General features: G+C 35.3%; 2 protein-coding genes across 3 annotated transcripts in view; one reads left to right on the top strand and one right to left on the bottom strand.

Annotated features, from left to right (window-relative positions):
• Nucleotides 1-121: 121 nt before the first annotated feature.
• mrpl33 (mitochondrial ribosomal protein L33) lies at nucleotides 122-3,170 on the top strand. Its single transcript, XM_039653485.2, has 4 exons — nucleotides 122-261; nucleotides 578-596; nucleotides 953-1,059; nucleotides 2,604-3,170. The coding sequence occupies exons 1-4, from the start codon at nucleotides 240-242 to the stop codon at nucleotides 2,651-2,653; spliced, it is 198 nt and encodes a 65-aa protein (XP_039509419.1). The 5' UTR covers nucleotides 122-239; the 3' UTR covers nucleotides 2,654-3,170.
• A 1,365-nt stretch (nucleotides 3,171-4,535) lies between these two features.
• rbks (ribokinase) overlaps nucleotides 4,536-19,963 on the bottom strand; it is a 40,058-nt gene continuing 24,630 nt past the window's right edge. For both annotated transcript variants that reach the window (XM_039653443.2, XM_039653444.2), the window contains exon 9: nucleotides 4,536-4,804. In XM_039653443.2, the coding sequence (XP_039509377.2) occupies nucleotides 4,631-4,804 (174 nt within the window). In that variant the 3' untranslated portion in view covers nucleotides 4,536-4,630. The remainder of the gene's footprint in view (nucleotides 4,805-19,963) is intronic.

Below are 19,963 nucleotides of genomic sequence, written 5' to 3' on the forward strand. Positions count from 1 at the left end.
ACAGACAGACAACAAATATTATACAATTTTATTACATTTTTGAAGAATAAAAAAAGTAAATTTCCATGATTGTCATAACATAATACAATAATAAAATAAAAATAATGATAAAAATGATCCATTCCGACGATGACGTAGAACCGCACATGACACCGGAAGCACTGGAGATTGAGCCGGTAACTTTAAGTGACAGGAGCTCAATGTGACATTTCGAAGCGGTTATTTCTAGAAGAATAATAATGTTTCTCACTTCTGTGAACCGTGAGTACATCTATTCTCGTAAAATATTTGCAATACCGCACTGTCTGCATAATAGTGGCTGTAGACTGCCGAACAGACGCGTCGTGTAGCGGCTAATAGCTAACTAGCCTGGAGTTTCACTTATACATGTATAATGTGAGCTTTTGGGTGTCCCAGTTCAAATATATGCCAGCAACATTTGTTTTTAGATGTTATTTAGTGATTATCTGTTTATAAAGCACGCACACTCATATCATATGATGTGTAACATTTGATCAACTTGTTAGTTGCTAATGCTAATTATGTTTTGTTTCTTTTTCTTTCTTTCTCTATCTAGTTGCCAAGAGCAAATCGAAGTGAGTATTCCTTGACCTCATTACATACTGATTACATACTGAACTTGTTTACTCTTACTGTAATATGTGTGAAAAAAACTATTTTATGTCCTCCTATCTCCTTAAATTTGAGGTAAACACATCATATATTTATCAGACTTTAAACGGAGATTATACAGTGTAATACATTTCATTGTCAAATATTGTTATATGTTCTGTTGTTGAACGTTTTACAAATATATTTGTGAATTTAGTCTGGTTAAATGCTTGATTTAAAAAGAGTTTTGAGATGTTGCTTGGTTTAAAGTCTTCTTTAATGTCAGACACACAGAAGTCAGTGCTGAGTTCTTCCTTTGACCTTGAATCGTGTGTTTCAGGACGCTGCTGGTGCAGATGATGAGTGCGGCTGGCACGGGTTACTGTTTTAACACAAAGAGGGGTCGACTGAGGGAAAAGCTGGTTTTGCGAAAGCATGACCCCATAGGTGAGGCGAACCATCAATTTGACTTCATATAGATCCTGTTTTCATTTGAGGAACACAAACTAAGTGGCTCAAAAAGATATATTGTGTTGTGCTTTAACATTAGCTAAACTAAATTGAACAATACATTTACAGGATTATCTTAGTTAAGTAAAACTGTTGGAATAGTTTTAGCATATTAATGAAAATGGCAATGTTGATTTATTTGGTCTTGATGGACTAGATCTGCTAGGCTACGACCTGTGAGCATGTAAGATATGCTGCATAAATAGAGGACACAACATAAGAAGCAGATCTAGACAGGTGGAGGCTTTCAGAGGAACTCTGATGTCCCGCTGGAGGACTAGACTACACCGAACTATTTAAATGTTGAGCAAGCAATCTCATTGGCTGCTGAAGTGCATGTACATACAGTACATGAGCATCGTGAACCGCGAGCTTGCTGTGTCTGGTACAGTTACAGTATTTGCTCTTCTCTTTGTGTGTGTATTCAGTGTATCCCGCCTCTGGACTGTGTTATCATCCGGTGGTTTACAGACGTAGAAATATTTCCACACAAATTATATTATGGGAAATGATTACAATGCGGTCCGGGGCAAACAAAAATGTCCGGTTGCTGGTGCGTCTCTATTTAACGTTGCATGAAACAGAAGTTGCGATCGTATTTTTTTCTCCCCTATTTTGACGTATATCAGAGTGAAAGCTTCTCGAACCACAACAAATGTAGGACGAGACTTAATTTTGTCTGTGGGGAATTGATTGGATGGTTGTGGTTTGCTATTGGCCGATCTTATGAAAAAGATACATTTTCAATATTCAAATTGAAAAGATACATTCAAAATAAATTTTCTGGCTTTTCTCAGTCTAGAAAACTCCAAATTCAAAAATAATTTCACATTTCTTCTACATAAATGACCCATTTTAAATATGCATTCATCTTTCCAGAGGTGAAGTGTCCCTTTAATAAAGCGCAGTAGAATTTAGATATGTCCCAATGTAATAATACTAACACTAATCCAAATAAATTATCATTAAATCTGAATTTAAGGAATAATTCATGTTTTAATTTGAACATTATGCAGCACAAAGTTATTTGAGAGTTTATTTAAATTCATATGATTAAAATTGATGATAAATGCTAAAATTTGTGTTTCATGTCTTCCTTTTATATTACCAGAAAAAAACACAGAATTAGTATGATTTTTTTTGTTCATATACATTTTTTTAAATGTTGTATAAGTTTAATGATTCATAATACATTATTTCAATTAATTAGACATGCTTTTTGATTGCTAAAAAATTTACAACACGTATCCGTAACACACCCGCTCCGCAACACTAGCAGTTTCACCTGTATATCTTCATTGTTAGTTCTAATGTATTAACTAAATGTTAACAATATTTTTCCCTACATTTGTCTGTCATCGCCTAGGATTATCTATAGAATAATTGTGATCCCATAATGTGATTGCATGATATTTGTCTTCCAGCGCTCGTTACATATTTCAGTTAATGATTTTTTCTTTTCTCTTCATTGCTCTCCACAGTCAACAAACATGTTCTGTTCTTTGAGAAGAGGAAGATTCGCTCTCTTTAAAAAATGGCAGAAACTTGTAATTCAGACACTGAGAAAAAGGACTTTTAGTGTGTTATTGGCCACAGTGTGGTGATCTGAAGATATCCATCAAATCCAAGCGCCGGCATCACCGCAGCTGCGGATAACTGGTGTAATGAGAGCATTTGCACATCCTGGCTGGATAATGTGTTGTTAAGACCATTACAAGAAGTCTATTATGTTGGATTCGTTCAGTTATTTTGTTTCCTCCTTTCTACCAAGGCACAATGTTGACCCACTGCAAACAATGAACCACCTACTCAATGACAGATTGCTTTAGGCTGAATTTGCTGGAATAATTAGCCAGCAAGATGTATTTTGTAGAAACGAGATCTGTGTACATAATTGTTACCACAAAAATAACAGCAATTCAAACATACGAAACTCCTGTGCTGCTTGTGCTCTCTTACGTATACAGACATTTTCACCATGACAACTGTTGTTATCTTCCTCGATGCTTTCTGAGAACTGTTTACTCTCGATTACAACAAACAGACAATTACTTCAAATCCTGAACCTTTTGAGGTGAACTTACTCTTGCTCTCAACAAAACTGAACAATATATCCCTCTCTGGCAACCCTTTACTTGAAGGGGTATGCATAGGACTAACATGACACCTTCATAACCATGCATGTCATTCGCTCAGTTATGACATTTTTAATGCAAATATGACATTGTTTGAGATGTCTTTATGACACCTTGACATAAACCGTGTCTTTGTCATGACAACTTGACATTACTAAGACAACACAACCTGTCATAAACATGACATAGCAGATGAATTATTAAACTGAAGAAACCACCTAGCTTTATTGGTTAACATCACATTAAACTGTCAGGTGGTTGGTTTTGACTTTGGCTGTCTTGAAGCCATTATAACTTTTTAATGACAAATTCAATTAGTACCTATGGAAGCTTGTTTCCGCCACAGAATGAAAAATAAAAAAGGTAATTGCGACTTTTTATCTCACAATTCTGACTTTTTTTTCTCACAATTGCGAGTTTACATCTCGCAATTCTGACTTGATTTCTCAGAATTGTGAGATGTAAAGTCAGAATTGTGAGATATAAAGTCGCAATTGCGTGTTATAAAGTCAGAAATGTGAGATTTAATTCCCCCTAGGGGGAAAAGTTAGTCTTTTTTCCCCTTAGAATTAGCCTGATAACTCGCAATTGTGAGCTTTATGTCTCCCAATTCTGAGAAAAGATGTCAGAATTTCGACATATAAACTCACAATTATGTGTTATAAAGTCAGATTTGCAAGATGTAAACTCGCAATTGTGAGAAAAAAAGTCAGAATTGTGAGATAAAAAGTCGCACGTCTGTCTTTTTTTCCTCAGAATTGCAACTTAATATCATGCAATTCTGACTTTATAACATGCAATTGTGAGATAAAAAGTCGCAATTGTGAGATAAAAAGTCGCAATTTTTTTCTTTTTTATTAAGTGGCGAAAACAAGTAGATGAGGTCACGAACAATATTCATGACGGTTATAATGGCCTCATGACAGCCAATGTCAAAGCAATGTCAAGTTGTCACGACAAAGACACTGACAGGTTATGATATATTGATTTATGTGAAGGTGTCATGACAAAGACATCTCAAACAATGTCATATTTGCATTCAAAATGTCATTATTGAGCGAAAGACACTAAATGACAGTTGTCATAAACATGCATAAACCCTACTTCATATTCAAGACATATGTCATGTCATGGTTATAAAGGACCCCTTCAAGTAATGTGTTACCCAAATTTTAAATCTCAAAATTCTCAAAATGAAATAAACTCTCAATTCAGAATTGTCATATGACATAATCATTAACAAATGAATGATTGCTAGGAAATGACATCATGCAGAACTCTCCAGTACTTGGTATTGTTTATTACACACACAGTAATTCTGTGGACACTGTGCACAGATTAATGGCAGTGATGTTGTCTTTGGTGTGTCACCTTCAGAATAGTTCAGTCGGCAGATCCTTCTGAAATGGAAAAGATGTTTGAGTGCCGACCGTCTGAACAGACACTGCTGCCACGAGGTTGGCTCTCCTGGCCATCTCTTCCAGCGGCATTGTGGGATATTGGGCTGTGTAGAAAGCCAGAGCACCAATGAAGCTGTCGCCTGCTCCCTGTTGAGAGTATTTTTAGATCAGTTTGTGGCATTGATGCTCTTATAATGCAGTTGAAATACTAAATATGACAGCAGGGGGTGCCGTCATACTCTTCAATGCTGAGTCCAAAGGTTGTAACTTTGTATGGTGTGCACATCCTAAATAAATAAGAAATTGACCCTGACAATATTTATTGATGATGACATGACTTTAATTCCCTATTTGAGTCATTTGTGTTTGCTGTTGTGTAAGGCATGATGAGTACGTGTGTAGATGTTGAGTTGGACAGAGGTCAGTGTGAAACAACACGCATGTTTGAAGCTTTTCTCGACCGCTGTCGTGCCTCAAAGTCTCGTGAAGCTCTGCTGATACGATTGTCCGATCGCTGAGACATGCAGCATGACAACTAGTTTTTTCTCTCTCTCTTAGTAATTTCACTATTATCAGTAGTTTTGGGTGAATCTGTCAACAAGTCAAATCATATCCAACCTGAAACTCAAAAAAGTACAACATTTTGAGGCATTATGCTTAAAAAAAACTGTTCATATGTTGGATTCAGTATCTATCTCTTCAGCTGAAAACTCGGCTATGCTATCAGTCAAAACAGTTTGTAATAATATTTATATATATATATATATATATATATATATTAACCTCAAACTCAAAAAGTACAACATTTTGAGGCATTATGAAAAAAACAAAATGCTAAAAAATCATGCTAAAAAAATATACTGTTCATATATGAAGAGTTCAGATGCAAAAGCCTCTAAGTGCCATTTGAAATTTTCTTCTAGAATGATCATTTTTATCAACCTTGTATATTTAAGTTCAGTGATTTCACTTAAATGGCAATGATAATTACCTATTAATTGTTATTTAAGTGAAATTACTGAACTTAAATATACAAGTTTGATGAAAATCATCATTAAAGAACAAAATTTCAAATGGCATTTAGAGGCTTTTGCATCTGAACTCTTCATATGTTTGTTAGATTCAGTATCTATCCCTTCAGCTGAAAAACTCAGCTACACAACAAGTCAAAAGGATAATAATAATAATAATATATATATATATATATATATATATATATATATGAATTTTATATATATATATATAAAATAGGAATTATATATATAATATACAACTCAAAAAAAGTCTAACATTTTGAGGCATTAATGCTAATAAAAAAAAAATCATACTGTTCATGTTTGTTGGATTCAGTATCGATCCCTTCAGCTGAAAACACTACCCGTCAAAAGTTTGGAATAATATTTTAATATATATATATATATATAAATGTTGAAATAAGTCGCTTATGTTCGCCAAAGCTGCATTTGTTTAAAGAAAAATATATTGAAAATAGTAATATTGTGAAATGTTATAATTTAAAATAAGTTTCCCGTCAGCGTTTAAAAAGAAAAGTTGCCAGTTAACGGCAGCATTTTTTGATAATTTTATTTAAACAAAAAATTCATGTCTCAGACTATTTTGTTGTATGAATATCTGAACGTGCAATATATGGAAAGAACAGGCCACTTTCTTTCAAAAGCTTTTTATTCTTGCCTAATGCATTCTTGAATGTAGGTTATTTAATCCGGTGATAGCTTAATTTTCAGCAAACTTTAGTGTCAAATTGTCCATATGTTGACACTGATATGCATTGGTGAGCATAAAAGACTCCTTTCAAAAACATTTTGATCACACACACAGACATTTTTCCGAGTTATCGTTATTGCACACCACAGTAAGACCCACTTTTCCATCTCCACTTGTATATATTTAATTATATGAATGTGATAGGACACCATGCCTGCAGGGGGTAGACGGGGATCTACGGCGGGTGTTGAGTTTATGATGGGAAAGCACAGAGGAATGCAGTGATTTAACCACAGATCGCCCTGTCACCGGTTCTCACAAGTCTACCAGATTACTCATCTCAACCATTGATTGCTATGTATTACACACCTCTGACTGTCCCTTCAGTCTCCTCCATATGGCCACAGTTGTCTAAACTCCCCAACTGATTGATGACTGAATAATGTGATCTGTGCAGACAAGAATTCATTACAAAATGATCGCAGTCCACCTTTGCACAGTTTGGGTTAATGGAAGAACATCTGCAGTTAGACAAGGGAAATTCATTCCCAATCATCTCATGAGAACATTTCTGGAAAAAAAAGATCCACCTGCTTCACTTTCCGCCCGCCTCGGTTGCTCTACAGACTGATGTCATGAAATTGCGTGTGGATGACATGCCAATTCGTTTTTCTATTTTTGGCGTGCCATCAACACGCATAATCGCTTTTAAGCGTGTTTATGAACGCTGTTGACTTCACGTTATTACTGTATATAATAATGAGTCTTCCCCTACCATCCTAGGTGAAAAAAAATATCGTTCCCTAGATGTAGATCTACAAATTTTGCTTCGTTTCGCTCGGACATTTAACGGCGTGTACGCGGAATCACTCGGACATTTTAATGGCCGACGCATACACGCGGATAGCTCAAAATGCGTATATAACACGCCACTTGAATTGAAAGTGGCGTGTACACTCTTAGAAGAAATGGTTCTATTTAGAACCAGAAATGGTTCCATCCCCCGCTTCATATATGGAACTCCAAAATGGTTCTATATAGAACCTTTTTTTTTTGGTAAAAGGTTCTATTGGCCAAGTACGGAATATAAAACCCAGAGGAACCATTTTTTTAAGAGTGTATAGAACCTTTAGGGGTTCCAAATACGTAGCACTGATAGAACCTTTTAAGGTTCTATATAGAACCTTTTCTTCTAAGAGTGTATTTGTACGCAAAAGTCATGATGTCATGTTGCCTAATAAGTCGTATTGTTAGTGCTTTCAAGTCCTCCTGAGAAGTTTGTATTTCAGTCATGTTTACAAAGTCACTTTTGTAAGAGCAAGATGGCGGTTTACCTTCTCTTAATTAACTACACAAAAATACAGCTAGGTTTTTAACTCTACTTAGAAAATAAAGAACGAAGCTTGATTTATATTGTATTGGTATACTACAATGCTACTATATTTTGTGTTGCAATTAGCTTATGCTGTTGTAAAAAGAAAAAAGCCTGACAAACACTTATTAGTATTGTCCATGTTTCTCACTGACACCCCTCAACTCATAAGCATCGGGGGCTTAAAGAAAATCCTGAGCTTCCCACTCGTATTTATGACTTTTTGGTGGTGTTCATGTGCATTCAATTTGAAAATAAAATCTTTCTGTTATTTCTGACAGTCCTTGTTGCAACTTTCGTAAAGAAACAAAAACAAAATGTCAGCAAAAAAATTCACATTTGAGGTACTAGTACACTAAAAAACAATGAGTAAAATTTACTTAATTCTATGTGTGAAATTTACTCTTGCCTTAATAACTTGCCTTAAAAAAATTAAGTAATCTATACTTAACTAAGTTAAGTGAAAGTAATATAAGAAATTAAGTCATTTTTATTTAGCTAATTAAAGGTAAAGTAATATATATATATTTAATTGAACTTTTCTTTGTTCAACATTTCACTCAAACTATATAACATTGAATTAAATCACACTTTTTAAGTATATGATTTACTCAGAAATGTTTAAGTAATCAATACATATAGTGTGCGTCACTGTATCTTGTTTCCGAGATTAAAAGTGTGAACGCAGACCTCAATACTTGGTAGACAATGACGGTAACATTTTATGGAGCGTTTTTTGTGTTTGAATGTGTCATTTTAAGTAGAAAATGAACTCCAAATGTCACAAAATGGCAGGTTACTAATCCTAACAACAAAAGCAATGATAAAATAGAGTAAATACACATGGTAAACGGTGAAAAATAGACCTCATTAATTATTCATGGCCCAGTGCATGATGGGAACACCAGTATCAGAAAAGTTGAGTAATTTTACTTAATTTTATAATGTGCTTTCATTTCTACACGATTGAATTGAGTACTATTTACATAATTTTTTTGAAAATTCCTGCATGAACTAACTTTTTTCATGTAAATTACATCGTTTTTTTCCGTAGTATTTACTTCACAAAATCTAAAATTAATCTTGATGAACAAAAGGTGAAAGTTTCCTGTATTAATGTTAACCCCAGACTTTTATTCTTTCATTCTAATAACCTGAAATTAGAGAACCCAGAGCGAATTAGACTTGAGTTGGCCTACAAATTATCATAATGAATGAATGCATTGCCAAAAAAGATGACATTTTATTGACAAAGAATTTAGCATTTTTTTAAATTTCTCTCTAATTTGTGTGACCAACTGCTAATGAAAATGTAATGCTTTCAGTCGCTACAAAATATAGTCGGTATATGAAAAAAAATAAAAATAAAACACTATGATGATGTGTTTACCATGCTGAATTGGGCAAACATATATTGCTCAATTCTGCATTCAAATGATCATTCACTTTTAAAAAGTCAGCTTTTGTCTTTCCAGGCTGCATGGTTAGCCTACAAAGGTGAGAATGACTTCTGACAACAGTTGACTGAAGCATGATGTATCTGTAGTGACAACCGCGAGCTTCCAAACAGTCCCAGATAGAGCCGTCTGTCAATCAAATGACACAACTATTAGATGTGGTCAGTCAAAGGCCAAAGTTTATTTTACACTGCGGCTCTGAGAACTTTGAAAATGCAGGTCAAATTGCGTTCTCCAAAAGAGTACAGTTCTGTACCACAGCGTTATGTCACGAAATAACCATGAAATGCATAGAAAAACATGAGATTAGTGTTTACAACCAATTTGACTTTGACATATTTCCAAGTGAAAAGATATTGAGAAATTGGTTCTATTAAGTCGATGATGAAAAGATCAGAATATAACATGTGGTTAAAGGGGAGGGGTTTGAAAAAGAAGAGGAATTGGTGACTTCATCAAATAAGTAATCGAATCGAATTGTAGAGATGTAACGTAATGACCCAAAGACATGCTCTCCCGCGGAAACCCACCAGTAGCACTGGAGTTAAAAACATTATTACAAGCTTACCGCTTTGAATCGAGCTACGGCAAGCAGATAGCGTTGAACACTGGCTGGTTATGTATTTTCTCAAATATGTATTTTGGCATTTTTAACCCAAAAAATCTACGCACTGCAGCTTTAAAGAGAGCCTACATTAACTGTTATTCTGTTGCTGTTGAAAAACCATTAGGATTTCCCAAAGGTTAGTGTATCATAACGTGTTTCTACGGATAATACAGTATAAGCAGTGGTGAATCTCAGTACTTAAGTAAAAGTACAAATAACCAGATAAATATTTACTTTAGTAAAAGTAGAAGTAACACAATGACAACCATACTTAAGTAAAAAGTACCTGATTTTAAATGTACTTTAAGTATTAAAAGTAAAGGTACTTGCATAATTTATTTTCTTAATGTCTATTTTCTAATGATTAATAAAACATTTAACCTAATACTCCTTTAATGATGTTCAATAATGATGGGAAAAAAATTAGGAAAAGCTTGCAATTAGGCAATATAGCTACACATCATGCTTATCCTTACTATATGTTAATAACTATGTAGAAAACACGATTAATTTATGGTGTTATTCTGAACCTCTTGGCTTGCCATAATCCTAACCAAACGTACACAGTAAATTTGTCCGAGTAAAATTTACTCAAATTGAAGAAAATTTTACTCTATGCCAGATAACATTTGGTCCCTCTCTGAAAAGAGTAAAAGTGACTCTTTTGATAGAGCACTTTTTCCAGAGTTAATTATACTCAATTTAGTGATACAATTTTACTCTTTCCTACAATATTTAACTCTGTTTTTTAAATCAACTCTCATGCTATTTTACTCAGTTCAGAGCTACAAGAAAATAACTCTGCTACTTTTTAACTCTGTTCAGGGGAACTTCAAATTTACTCTGCCACAATTTACTTTCCCTCCAGAGTTGTTTTTCATCAATTGAGTAAACTTTTATATATTTTTATATATTTTTATTTTAAATATAAACTTTTATATTTAAAGAATAAGTTATTCTTCTGAATTACACCATTCATGTTTTACCCTCAAAAAGTCATAAAAATAAAAATGAAAATCTTGCTGTCTGAAAACAAAATCAACAACTCATGTCTCAATTTTATTTTTCAAGCACCCATTTAAACAATGTTGCACTTACACTCAATTGACTTGTGATCCAACAATGTTGCACTTACACTCAATTCACTTGTGATAAAAAAAAAAAAAATAAATTAACAATAATACTAAAATAATAGAAAATTGTAGTAGTGTAAGAGGAGAGATGAAGAATTACATGAAACAATATGGTACAATAAACAAATCAGAATCACAACCATAAGTCATAAGAATGTCAAACAACTTGTGGTGCAAAATATCCCTAATCTCCAAAACAGAAGGTGCTTCTGTGGTATGTGCAACTTTGTAAGCATGGATATGTTCAGATAAACAAAACGTTTTTAGTGCAGTAGTAATCAAAAGGACCTGCTCATTTTTGATAACAATATTCTGGATTGCATGAAATACAGGCATGTCATTTTGAACTTGAACACAAACCGCTAAACCTAACCTGTAAGTATTTCCACAGCGCTTGACCCATTTTACATTTAGGACCTTAGTCCACATAGGTACATTAAGCTTCTCAGCAATTACAGCACCAACCTCCATTTCATTCAAGGGAGCCATTTTCCCAGGACCTAATTTAATGTAATTTGGATCAAATGTTTGCCAATTGTAAGCAATTTGGCGCTGGTGTTTTTTTGCTAATGTTTTCGTTATGTTTTTAAAACTTTTCAACTGTTTTTAAAAAAAGTTATGCTTTGCTTCGTAACGCATGCGCCAGTAGCAGTGGTCCAATTTTCTGCATACAACTGGGGTAATGCACCAAAAAATGGTGCTTTGGCAACAAGTTCTTATCAGGAAACAAATGCTTAAATAAACTGTGATGCACTGCAATCAGATGTTTCAAATAAATAGTGATACCAGAGGATAAAACTGAAGAAAACACTATATTGACTATCTGAAGCAATAAAATAAACAAATACCAGTGCTGGTCATTAGGACAGACAAGATCTCCAAACATAATGGGTAGATGACGCAGTAAACACCAGCTCTGAGTGGCATTTAAGCTCAAATCATTTGAACCCTCTCTTAATGCTAAACCAGGTTTGTTGTTTTGCTCCAAGAAGCCATAGTTGAAACTCTGAATTCTTCTGTGTACTTCTCCTGATGTGGTGTAATTTTCAATCAGGTACTGAATTAGTAATTTCATCTCATATTGTGCAACGCCCTATAATATATCATGCATTATATCAACAGAAAAATTTGCAGTGGTGTGGAAATATTGCAACGAATTTAAAAGGCAAGACTTTTTTTACTCCCATTACATAAGGTAGACTGGGATTGCTCTGCATTATCTGACAGTATTCAGCATGAAGTTCTTTAGTTCGCACTGACATCTTTGGACTATCTTTACTAAACTCTGTCTGAAAGTCTTCTTTCTCTAGTAGGCAAAAGTGACAACAGTACCTAGCACTGAATGATTCTACAAAACCAAATAAAGTATGGACACCAAGGTTGTCACCAGTAACTTGGACAATGGCTCCATAAACTTTATGATCAAGTAAAGGAATCTGAATTCCATCGGTTTCCAGTGTTGAGATATCCTGGACAAGCGGCTCTAGTATTTTATCAAACCCATATGTTTTGATACCTTGTGCATGAAATAAAGCGACTAAATGGATATTTAATAAACTCGAATTGTATTTAGGGGAAATATTTCTAAGGGTAAAATAGATAGCTCCTAATTTATGTATTCCCTTTTTTGATCCAAGGGGGTTTGAGCATTCAAATTCATCAAAAAAAAAAGCTGGATCTGAACTCTTTAGCGAGTCAAGTAGCCTACATGTGGCGCACAACTCGAGCCGCTCGTCACAATATTTAACGTTTAACTTACTAGACACACATCAATATGCAGCTAGCTAGTAGCACTAGTGTCAATTAACGTTTATGTAAGCTATAACTTATGTCATCTAACGTTGTTTGCTTTTGTGGTGATTACAAAAACAAGATAATTTATCCCAAGTTCTATATTGAGCTCAGTTTAAAATGTGATCCTTAAACTAAGCGTTAGGCTATATCATATGTTCGCCTTCCCAGTAAAATAACATAGGCTAAACATTTTGGTGTACCACAGCATTTAACAAGTGATTAACGTTAACGTTTTTGATTTTCTTGTCGAGCACTAACTTAATGGTCACGTTAGACTTCACATCAAGTTAACATGAGAAAGCCATCTCTGTAATGTTCAAAAAACGCGGCAAAATGATTTTGAGCTCAAAATAGAGGCGATTTCTATGAAAATGAGTACTAAAACTTTGGAATTCTACTTACTTTTAAATCCAGCAATAGCATAACGATCTCTTCCAAACCCAAATGCAGCCACGATCGTGATGGCCAAGCAGAACAGTAATGGCTGAAAAACGAAACTTTGGGAGCAGAAGATTTTGGGAAGGAGTCACAGTTGCTCTTCAATTTTGCTCCCACTCTATGGACACATTTTACTCGGTTCACTCAAAATAGATAAAAAAAAACAACTCTTTTTGAGGAAAAAAAAAATTACTCTGGAAAAACTACTCTGCTATTTTTCCTGTGTATATTACACACGGTGCGTTTCCTATGCACGTAAAAACTAATTTTCGCTTATAAACTGCACTCGTCTCGCACGCATTTAGTGTGACCGGGTTGATATATCTATGGAAACCAAACGTCACTGGTGAGACAAAAGTGATGGGAAAAACTGATCAGAAAATGTAACCGAAGTTGTAGAAATGTAGTAGTATAGAAAGTAGAAAGTATAATAATTGCTGCAAAATGTAACGAAGTAAAAGTAAACAGTATGCACTATTTATTCTACTTAAGTAAAGTAAAGATACGTGGTAAAAGTAACAAAGTTACATTCCCCCACTTAGTATAAGCTTTAGAGTTTGTTGACGGTCAAATCTCTAATCTTTTAGTGGTCATCTTGTGTCACCAAAACACATGTTGCCAGGACATGGTTTCTCTCAAAAGAATGGCTGCTGTCCAATGCGGTTCTTCTTTGTGGGTTTCATTTTCTTGGTGTGACGACACCAACGTCGGTTGGAGGCATTCAGTGCTTTCCGGTAAAGACTCACCACCGTCTGTTGTAAAGATCCCTGTGGTGGGTCCTCTATGTCTCTTTTCATGGAGGTGAAGTTTGGATGATTGTGATTGTCTGAAACAACTACAAGCCTTTATTGTCTGGCTTGAAGGCAGGGTTTTGGAATTGGGTTGATCCAAATGTAAGAGCACAGGCCACCCACAGTCCATGCTGTAGGGTCTCTGTGAACACACACACACACACACACACGTAGGCTGCAGATAGGATCACTTTCTCATGAAAGGGTCGGTCAGTGTTGGATTTATGAAGGCTTGTGTTAGATATATTGAAGAAAGGGAATGATCTTAGAACTGGTGTGTAGCCACACACAGGGAAACTGCTTACTTGCCCTTCCAGTGGTGTTTAACCGGGCTTTTCATGTAGTGCCATATACCGAACGGCTTTTGATGTGATGCGAAGCTGTAAAACTGCCAAAAGATCCTTTTAACTTGAGACTGCTTAGTGTCCAAGAGAAAGGATTCCTTGATCAAGAGTACACACCGGTACGGTCCATTTGAGATGTGCGTTATGTCCTCTTAAGGGTGACAGATACGACTCACTCAATGATTTTCTTTCTGTGCTCAAAAAACCAACTCAACTGCTGAGTTAATACTCCAACCAACTCTCTTCGCAACCTTTGTGGTCATTCATTGCTTTGGCATGTCCTATAAGCGTAACTCCTCCATACCTCCACTTCATGCAGAAGAACTGACAAGCCATACTCTCTGCAACCTGACAACTGTTTGGTCAAAACTTGTGTTTGGCATCCTCTTTTTTCATTAGAGAACACTGTAAAATAATATTGATGGTTTAACTTAAAAAAGTAAGTAACCTGGTTGCCTTGGAAAAAGTGAGTTAATACAATGAAGGAGATTAATTTAACCATCAGAAACTCAAAATTATTTGTTATCTAAACTAAATAAATTATTTAAGTTGATTTGACAAAAGAAAAAATGTTGTGATTACTACACTGTAAAAAATATTGTTGGTTTAACTTAAAAAAGTAAGTAACCTGGGTTGCCTTAAAATTTTAAGTTGATTGAACTGGAAAAAGTGAGTTAATTCAATGAAGTAGATTAATTTAACCATCAGAAACTCAAAATAATAAATTATCTCAACTAAATAAATTATTATAAAGTTGATTTGACAAAAGAAAATATGTTGTGATAACAAATCTTGAAAATATTTTTTACAGTGAAGGAGCTCATCGCAATGACACCATGTTGTTCACGTCCACATGGTGTGTCTGTTCTTATTTTTGTGAACTTAAAGGATTAGTTCACCTCAAAATGAAAATGTCCTAAAAATTTCAGAAGTTGTGAGGATGCTTTCTTCTCATAGAAAGAATTTATAAAATGTATGTTGGTTTTACCATTTTCCATTTGTATATATATATTTAAATATAATTAATATTTATCTTAGACACCACTTAACTGTCTCCGTCCCACAGGTGGGACGCTTGCCATTATATTTTTAAAACAATAATATTTTAGAAAAGACCTTAAGTAATATTGACAAACAATATATAATTTGAAAGCTTACAATCTCTAGTTTCCATATTTGGTGACTGATTTTCAAGCGTGTTCAGACCTTTATTTTGAAATAGCAATGAACATGAAAAATCATGAGAAAAAGTTAGAAACCTCAGTTTGATTTCATGCCAAGAGTGCGAAAGATAGCATACATTCAATTATTTCAGAAAAAAAGGTCTGAAAATGTTTTAAATTTTACGAAAAAAATAATAGATTCACCATTTGTGTTATTTCAATAAGCTATAACGCACATGCGTGTTCTTTGTATGTGATTCCTAGAGGTTGAATTCATATCAAAATCTGCCAAACTTCCCATACTACTTCTGAATAGGATTTCTACTTCATAAATTGTGTGAAATTTGTGAAAATAATGGTTCAGATCACTAAAAACACATATGGAAATTAAGGCGCCCTTATATGGGCTGTAATGGAGTCTAGTTGTGCCCTAGTGAAAAAGTTTGGTACTGCGCCCAAACTAAATCTAACTGAAAGCTCATTTTTTGAGATATCAACCTAAAATTTGAAACACAACTTGTTCAGATTTTTGGCTTTGATTTTTCTGCAGTTTTAGAGTAGCCCAGATTTTGAAAATATATATTGTATATAAAATATGAATAATTAATTTTTTTACATTGTACATTTCTATAAACTCAAACTTCTATAACTTTTTTCTGTTTCACTTTCTTAATTTGTTTCACTTCGAGAAAAATCTGCCAAATGTCTTCTTTAAAACGAGACCAATCTTACGTCTATATTCCAAAGCATTCTTGAATTACAACCATTTAAATTTGAAATGAGCAACAACAAAAAAAGAAAGAAAGAAATGAGCATTTCCATTGTCTATTCAAAAAATGGGGGTGACAGTTAAGAGGTTAAACCATTATCATATCACATATTGAATTTTGCATTATTTAACGAGTTATAGTTAAACTCTATGTATGGTTAAGCTATATAAAAGCCCTAGTGCAAATTGAGCCACATAAACAAAAAGACAGCGTTTAATTCATGCAATACCAGAGCTGAGACCATTCCATGCCTATTCTCTGAATAACAGGGGTTGTTTAGTATGAAATACTGAGATTTGGTGACGCTGCAGAAAAGCCTGGATTCAGTCCAAGGAGCACAGAGCAAAGCTGAGCTTCGTGACTCACACCACTACGCTTGCAGAGAAGCCCGGTAAACACTTTAACCTCCACCGAATGTTCTTTAATGACTAAAAAGAGACCTCACAAATAAACAGCCGCCACATACTGTTAAAAAGTGACGACAGTTCTCTTTTACGTCTCAAGCGGAAGTGATATGCCATTATTCGAAGAGAATAAGCTGATGGAAACATGCCTTGCTTCTGTCTAGCCGACTGTTGAGATAAAATCTGGCACTTGGCCCCATTCCCTCCTCCTCCTGGTTTTTAACAAGTGGGGGAAAAACAGAGTTACTGGAAGAGGGATCAGGGCATCCAAAAGAGTTAAACAACTCAAGATTTATGGGTCATCAAAGTGCGCGGGAACAGGCCGACCGCCACGTGGAGACCACAGCCAGGCGGACTCCCGCTGAGAGGATCTTTGCTGAGCACTGAGTCACCCAGAGAGAGCAGGACAGCCCTGGACAATACAAGCTGTGCTCTATATGTGTGTGTGCTTATGAGAGGCGTTACAAGTAGTGTGGATATGTATCGACACTGACATTTCTGAAATTGTTCCGATACTCCTTTTCAGCACTATCGATCATTTGACAGTTGGACACACACCCGCCTCAACTCACTCGCTCACTCCGGTTGAATAGTGCTTGTAATGCGGATAATTTTACTCATTCTCACAGGTTTTGCGCGAGCACCACTGATATGTGGCGATCTCATAAAGCCGCATCTCAAACATGGCTTTAATCTCGAAATGTTTCGGCTTTGATCTCGAAATGTTTCGACTTTGATCTCGAAATGTTTCGGCTTTGATCTCGAAATGTTTCGGCTTTGATCTCGAAATGTTTCGGCTTTGATCTCGAAATGTTTCGGCTTTGATCTCGAAATGTTTCGGCTTTGATCTCGAAATGTTTCGGCTTTGATCTCGAAATGTTTCGGCTTTGATCTCGAAATGTTTCGGCTTTGATCTCGAAATGTTGCGGCTTTGATCTCGAAATGTTGCGGCTTTGATCTCGAAATGTTGCGGCTTTGATCTCGAAATGTTGCGGCTTTGATCTCGAAATGTTGCGGCTTTGATCTCGAAATGTTGCGGCTTTGATCTCGAAATGTTGCGGCTTTGATCTCGAAATGTTGCGGCTTTGATCTCGAAATGTTGCGGCTTTGATCTCGAAATGTTTCGACTTTGATCTCGAAATGTTGCGACTTTGATCTCGAAATGTTGCGGCTTTGATCTCGAAATGTTGCGGCTTTGATCTCGAAATGTTGCGGCTTTGATCTCGTAATGTTGCGGCTTTGATCTCGAAATGTTGCGGCTTTGATCTCGAAATGTTGCGGCTTTGATCTCGAAATGTTGCGGCTTTGATCTCGAAATGTTGCGGCTTTGATCTCGAAATGTTGCGACTTTGATCTCGAAATGTTGCGACTTTGATCTCGAAATGTTTCGACTTTGATCTCGAAATGTTGCGGCTTTAATCTCGAAATGTTGCGGCTTTGATCTCGAAATGTTGCGGCTTTGATCTCGAAATGTTGCGGCTTTGATCTCGAAATGTTGCGGCTTTGATCTCGAAATGTTGCGGCTTTGATCTCGAAATGTTTCGACTTTGATCTCGTAATGTTTCGGCTTTGATCTCGAAATGTTTCGGCTTTGATCTCGAAATGCTATATTTTTATTTTTTTTAGTTTGTGGTTCAGGGCTTCCGTACAAAATGCCCGTTTTGCAAAGTATCCAGGTAAACAGTCAGTTTTGGAACATAATATTTGAGAGAAAACACATGTTGTGTCTGCAGGGCTTAATTGACATCATTTCCGTTTCGTTTATTTTTTTGCATGTTGGTTGCACCACATGACTTTGATTTAAAAAAAAAGTATACATCTATATGTGTCTAAGAACTAAGATTCAAAAAGGCTTCATGTTTCGGCTTTGATCTCGAAATGTTTCGACTTTGATCTCGAAATGTTGCGGCTTTGATCTCGAAATGTTTCGGCTTTGATCTCGTAATGTTGCGGCTTTGATCTCGAAATGTTGCGGCTTTGATCTCGAAATGTTGCGGCTTTGATCTCGAAATGTTGCGGCTTTGATCTCGAAATGTTGCGGCTTTGATCTCGAAATGTTGCGGCTTTGATCTCGTAATGTTGCGGCTTTGATCTCGAAATGTTGCGGCTTTGATCTCGAAATGTTGCGGCTTTGATCTCGAAATGTTTCGACTTTGATCTCGAAATGTTTCGACTTTGATCTCGTAATGTTTCGGCTTTGATCTCGAAATGTTTCGGCTTTGATCTCGAAATGTTTCGACTTTGATCTTGAAATGCTATATTTTTTTTTTTTTTAGTTTGTGGTTCAGGGCTTCCGTACAAAATGCCCGTTTTGCAAAGTATCCAGGTAAACAGTCAGTTTTGGAACATAATATTTGAGAGAAAACACATGTTGTGTCTGCAGGGCTTAATTGACATCATTTCCGTTTCGTTTATTTTTTTGCATGTTGGTTGCACCACATGACTTTGATTTAAAAAAAATATATATACATCTATATTTGTCTAAGAACTAAGATTCAAAAAGACTTTATGATATTAGGACAGTTGATTGAAGAAACCGGCATTCATCACCAGAGACCAGTTTTTCGTATGACTGTGCAGTGATTATTAAACAAAACTCTAGACTAAAAGAGATAACAATAACTAAAAGCAGGTAAAATGGACGTGCTCTGTATTAAGAACTCATTCTGCTAAAGGGAAACTAAAGGGATTGTGAAATAATAAAAACACATTTATACTCTAGTTCTCAGGATTTCTCCAAATAAATCGTTTTTCTTAGAACTTCATGGTCTTGCAGTAGGTGTGGGGTGAAGTTCAGAAATTGCTTGTTAACCAAGTAAGATGTGGTTAAAAAATGAGAACTGAATTGCAAAACAGAACAATAAAAATAGAGAGAAGCATTGCAACCTGTTCGAGGCATTTCTGGTCACTGACGGGACATATTTATTGCATCACACACTATGATGAATCCACTTTTCTTTCTGGCTTGACTCATTCTAATAGGTGACTAATAATCGATCTTGTTGTTATTCACAAGATTCTCTATTGGTGTTTAAAAAAATAATCAGGAAATATGAGTTACTGTGACGGCAGAACTACCGAATCCAATGCGTAAAATGAGAATGTCTCTTTAGAGATTACAATCAGAAGAGAAACCAGAAGAACCACATCCACTATTAAAATGACATTGAAGTATTCAATTAACATATACGTCGAACGCCAGACTGAACTTATGACAACAATCAGCAAAACAATCCTTTTAGTAAGAAATGACGTGAAACATCCCTCTCATAATCTCACTTTTTTCTCTTATCACGTCAAGATTAAAA

This window comes from Pimephales promelas, chromosome 15 (assembly GCF_988280905.1).
Source record: "Pimephales promelas chromosome 15, fPimPro1.hap1.1, whole genome shotgun sequence".
Taxonomy (NCBI): Eukaryota; Metazoa; Chordata; class Actinopteri; order Cypriniformes; family Leuciscidae; genus Pimephales; species Pimephales promelas.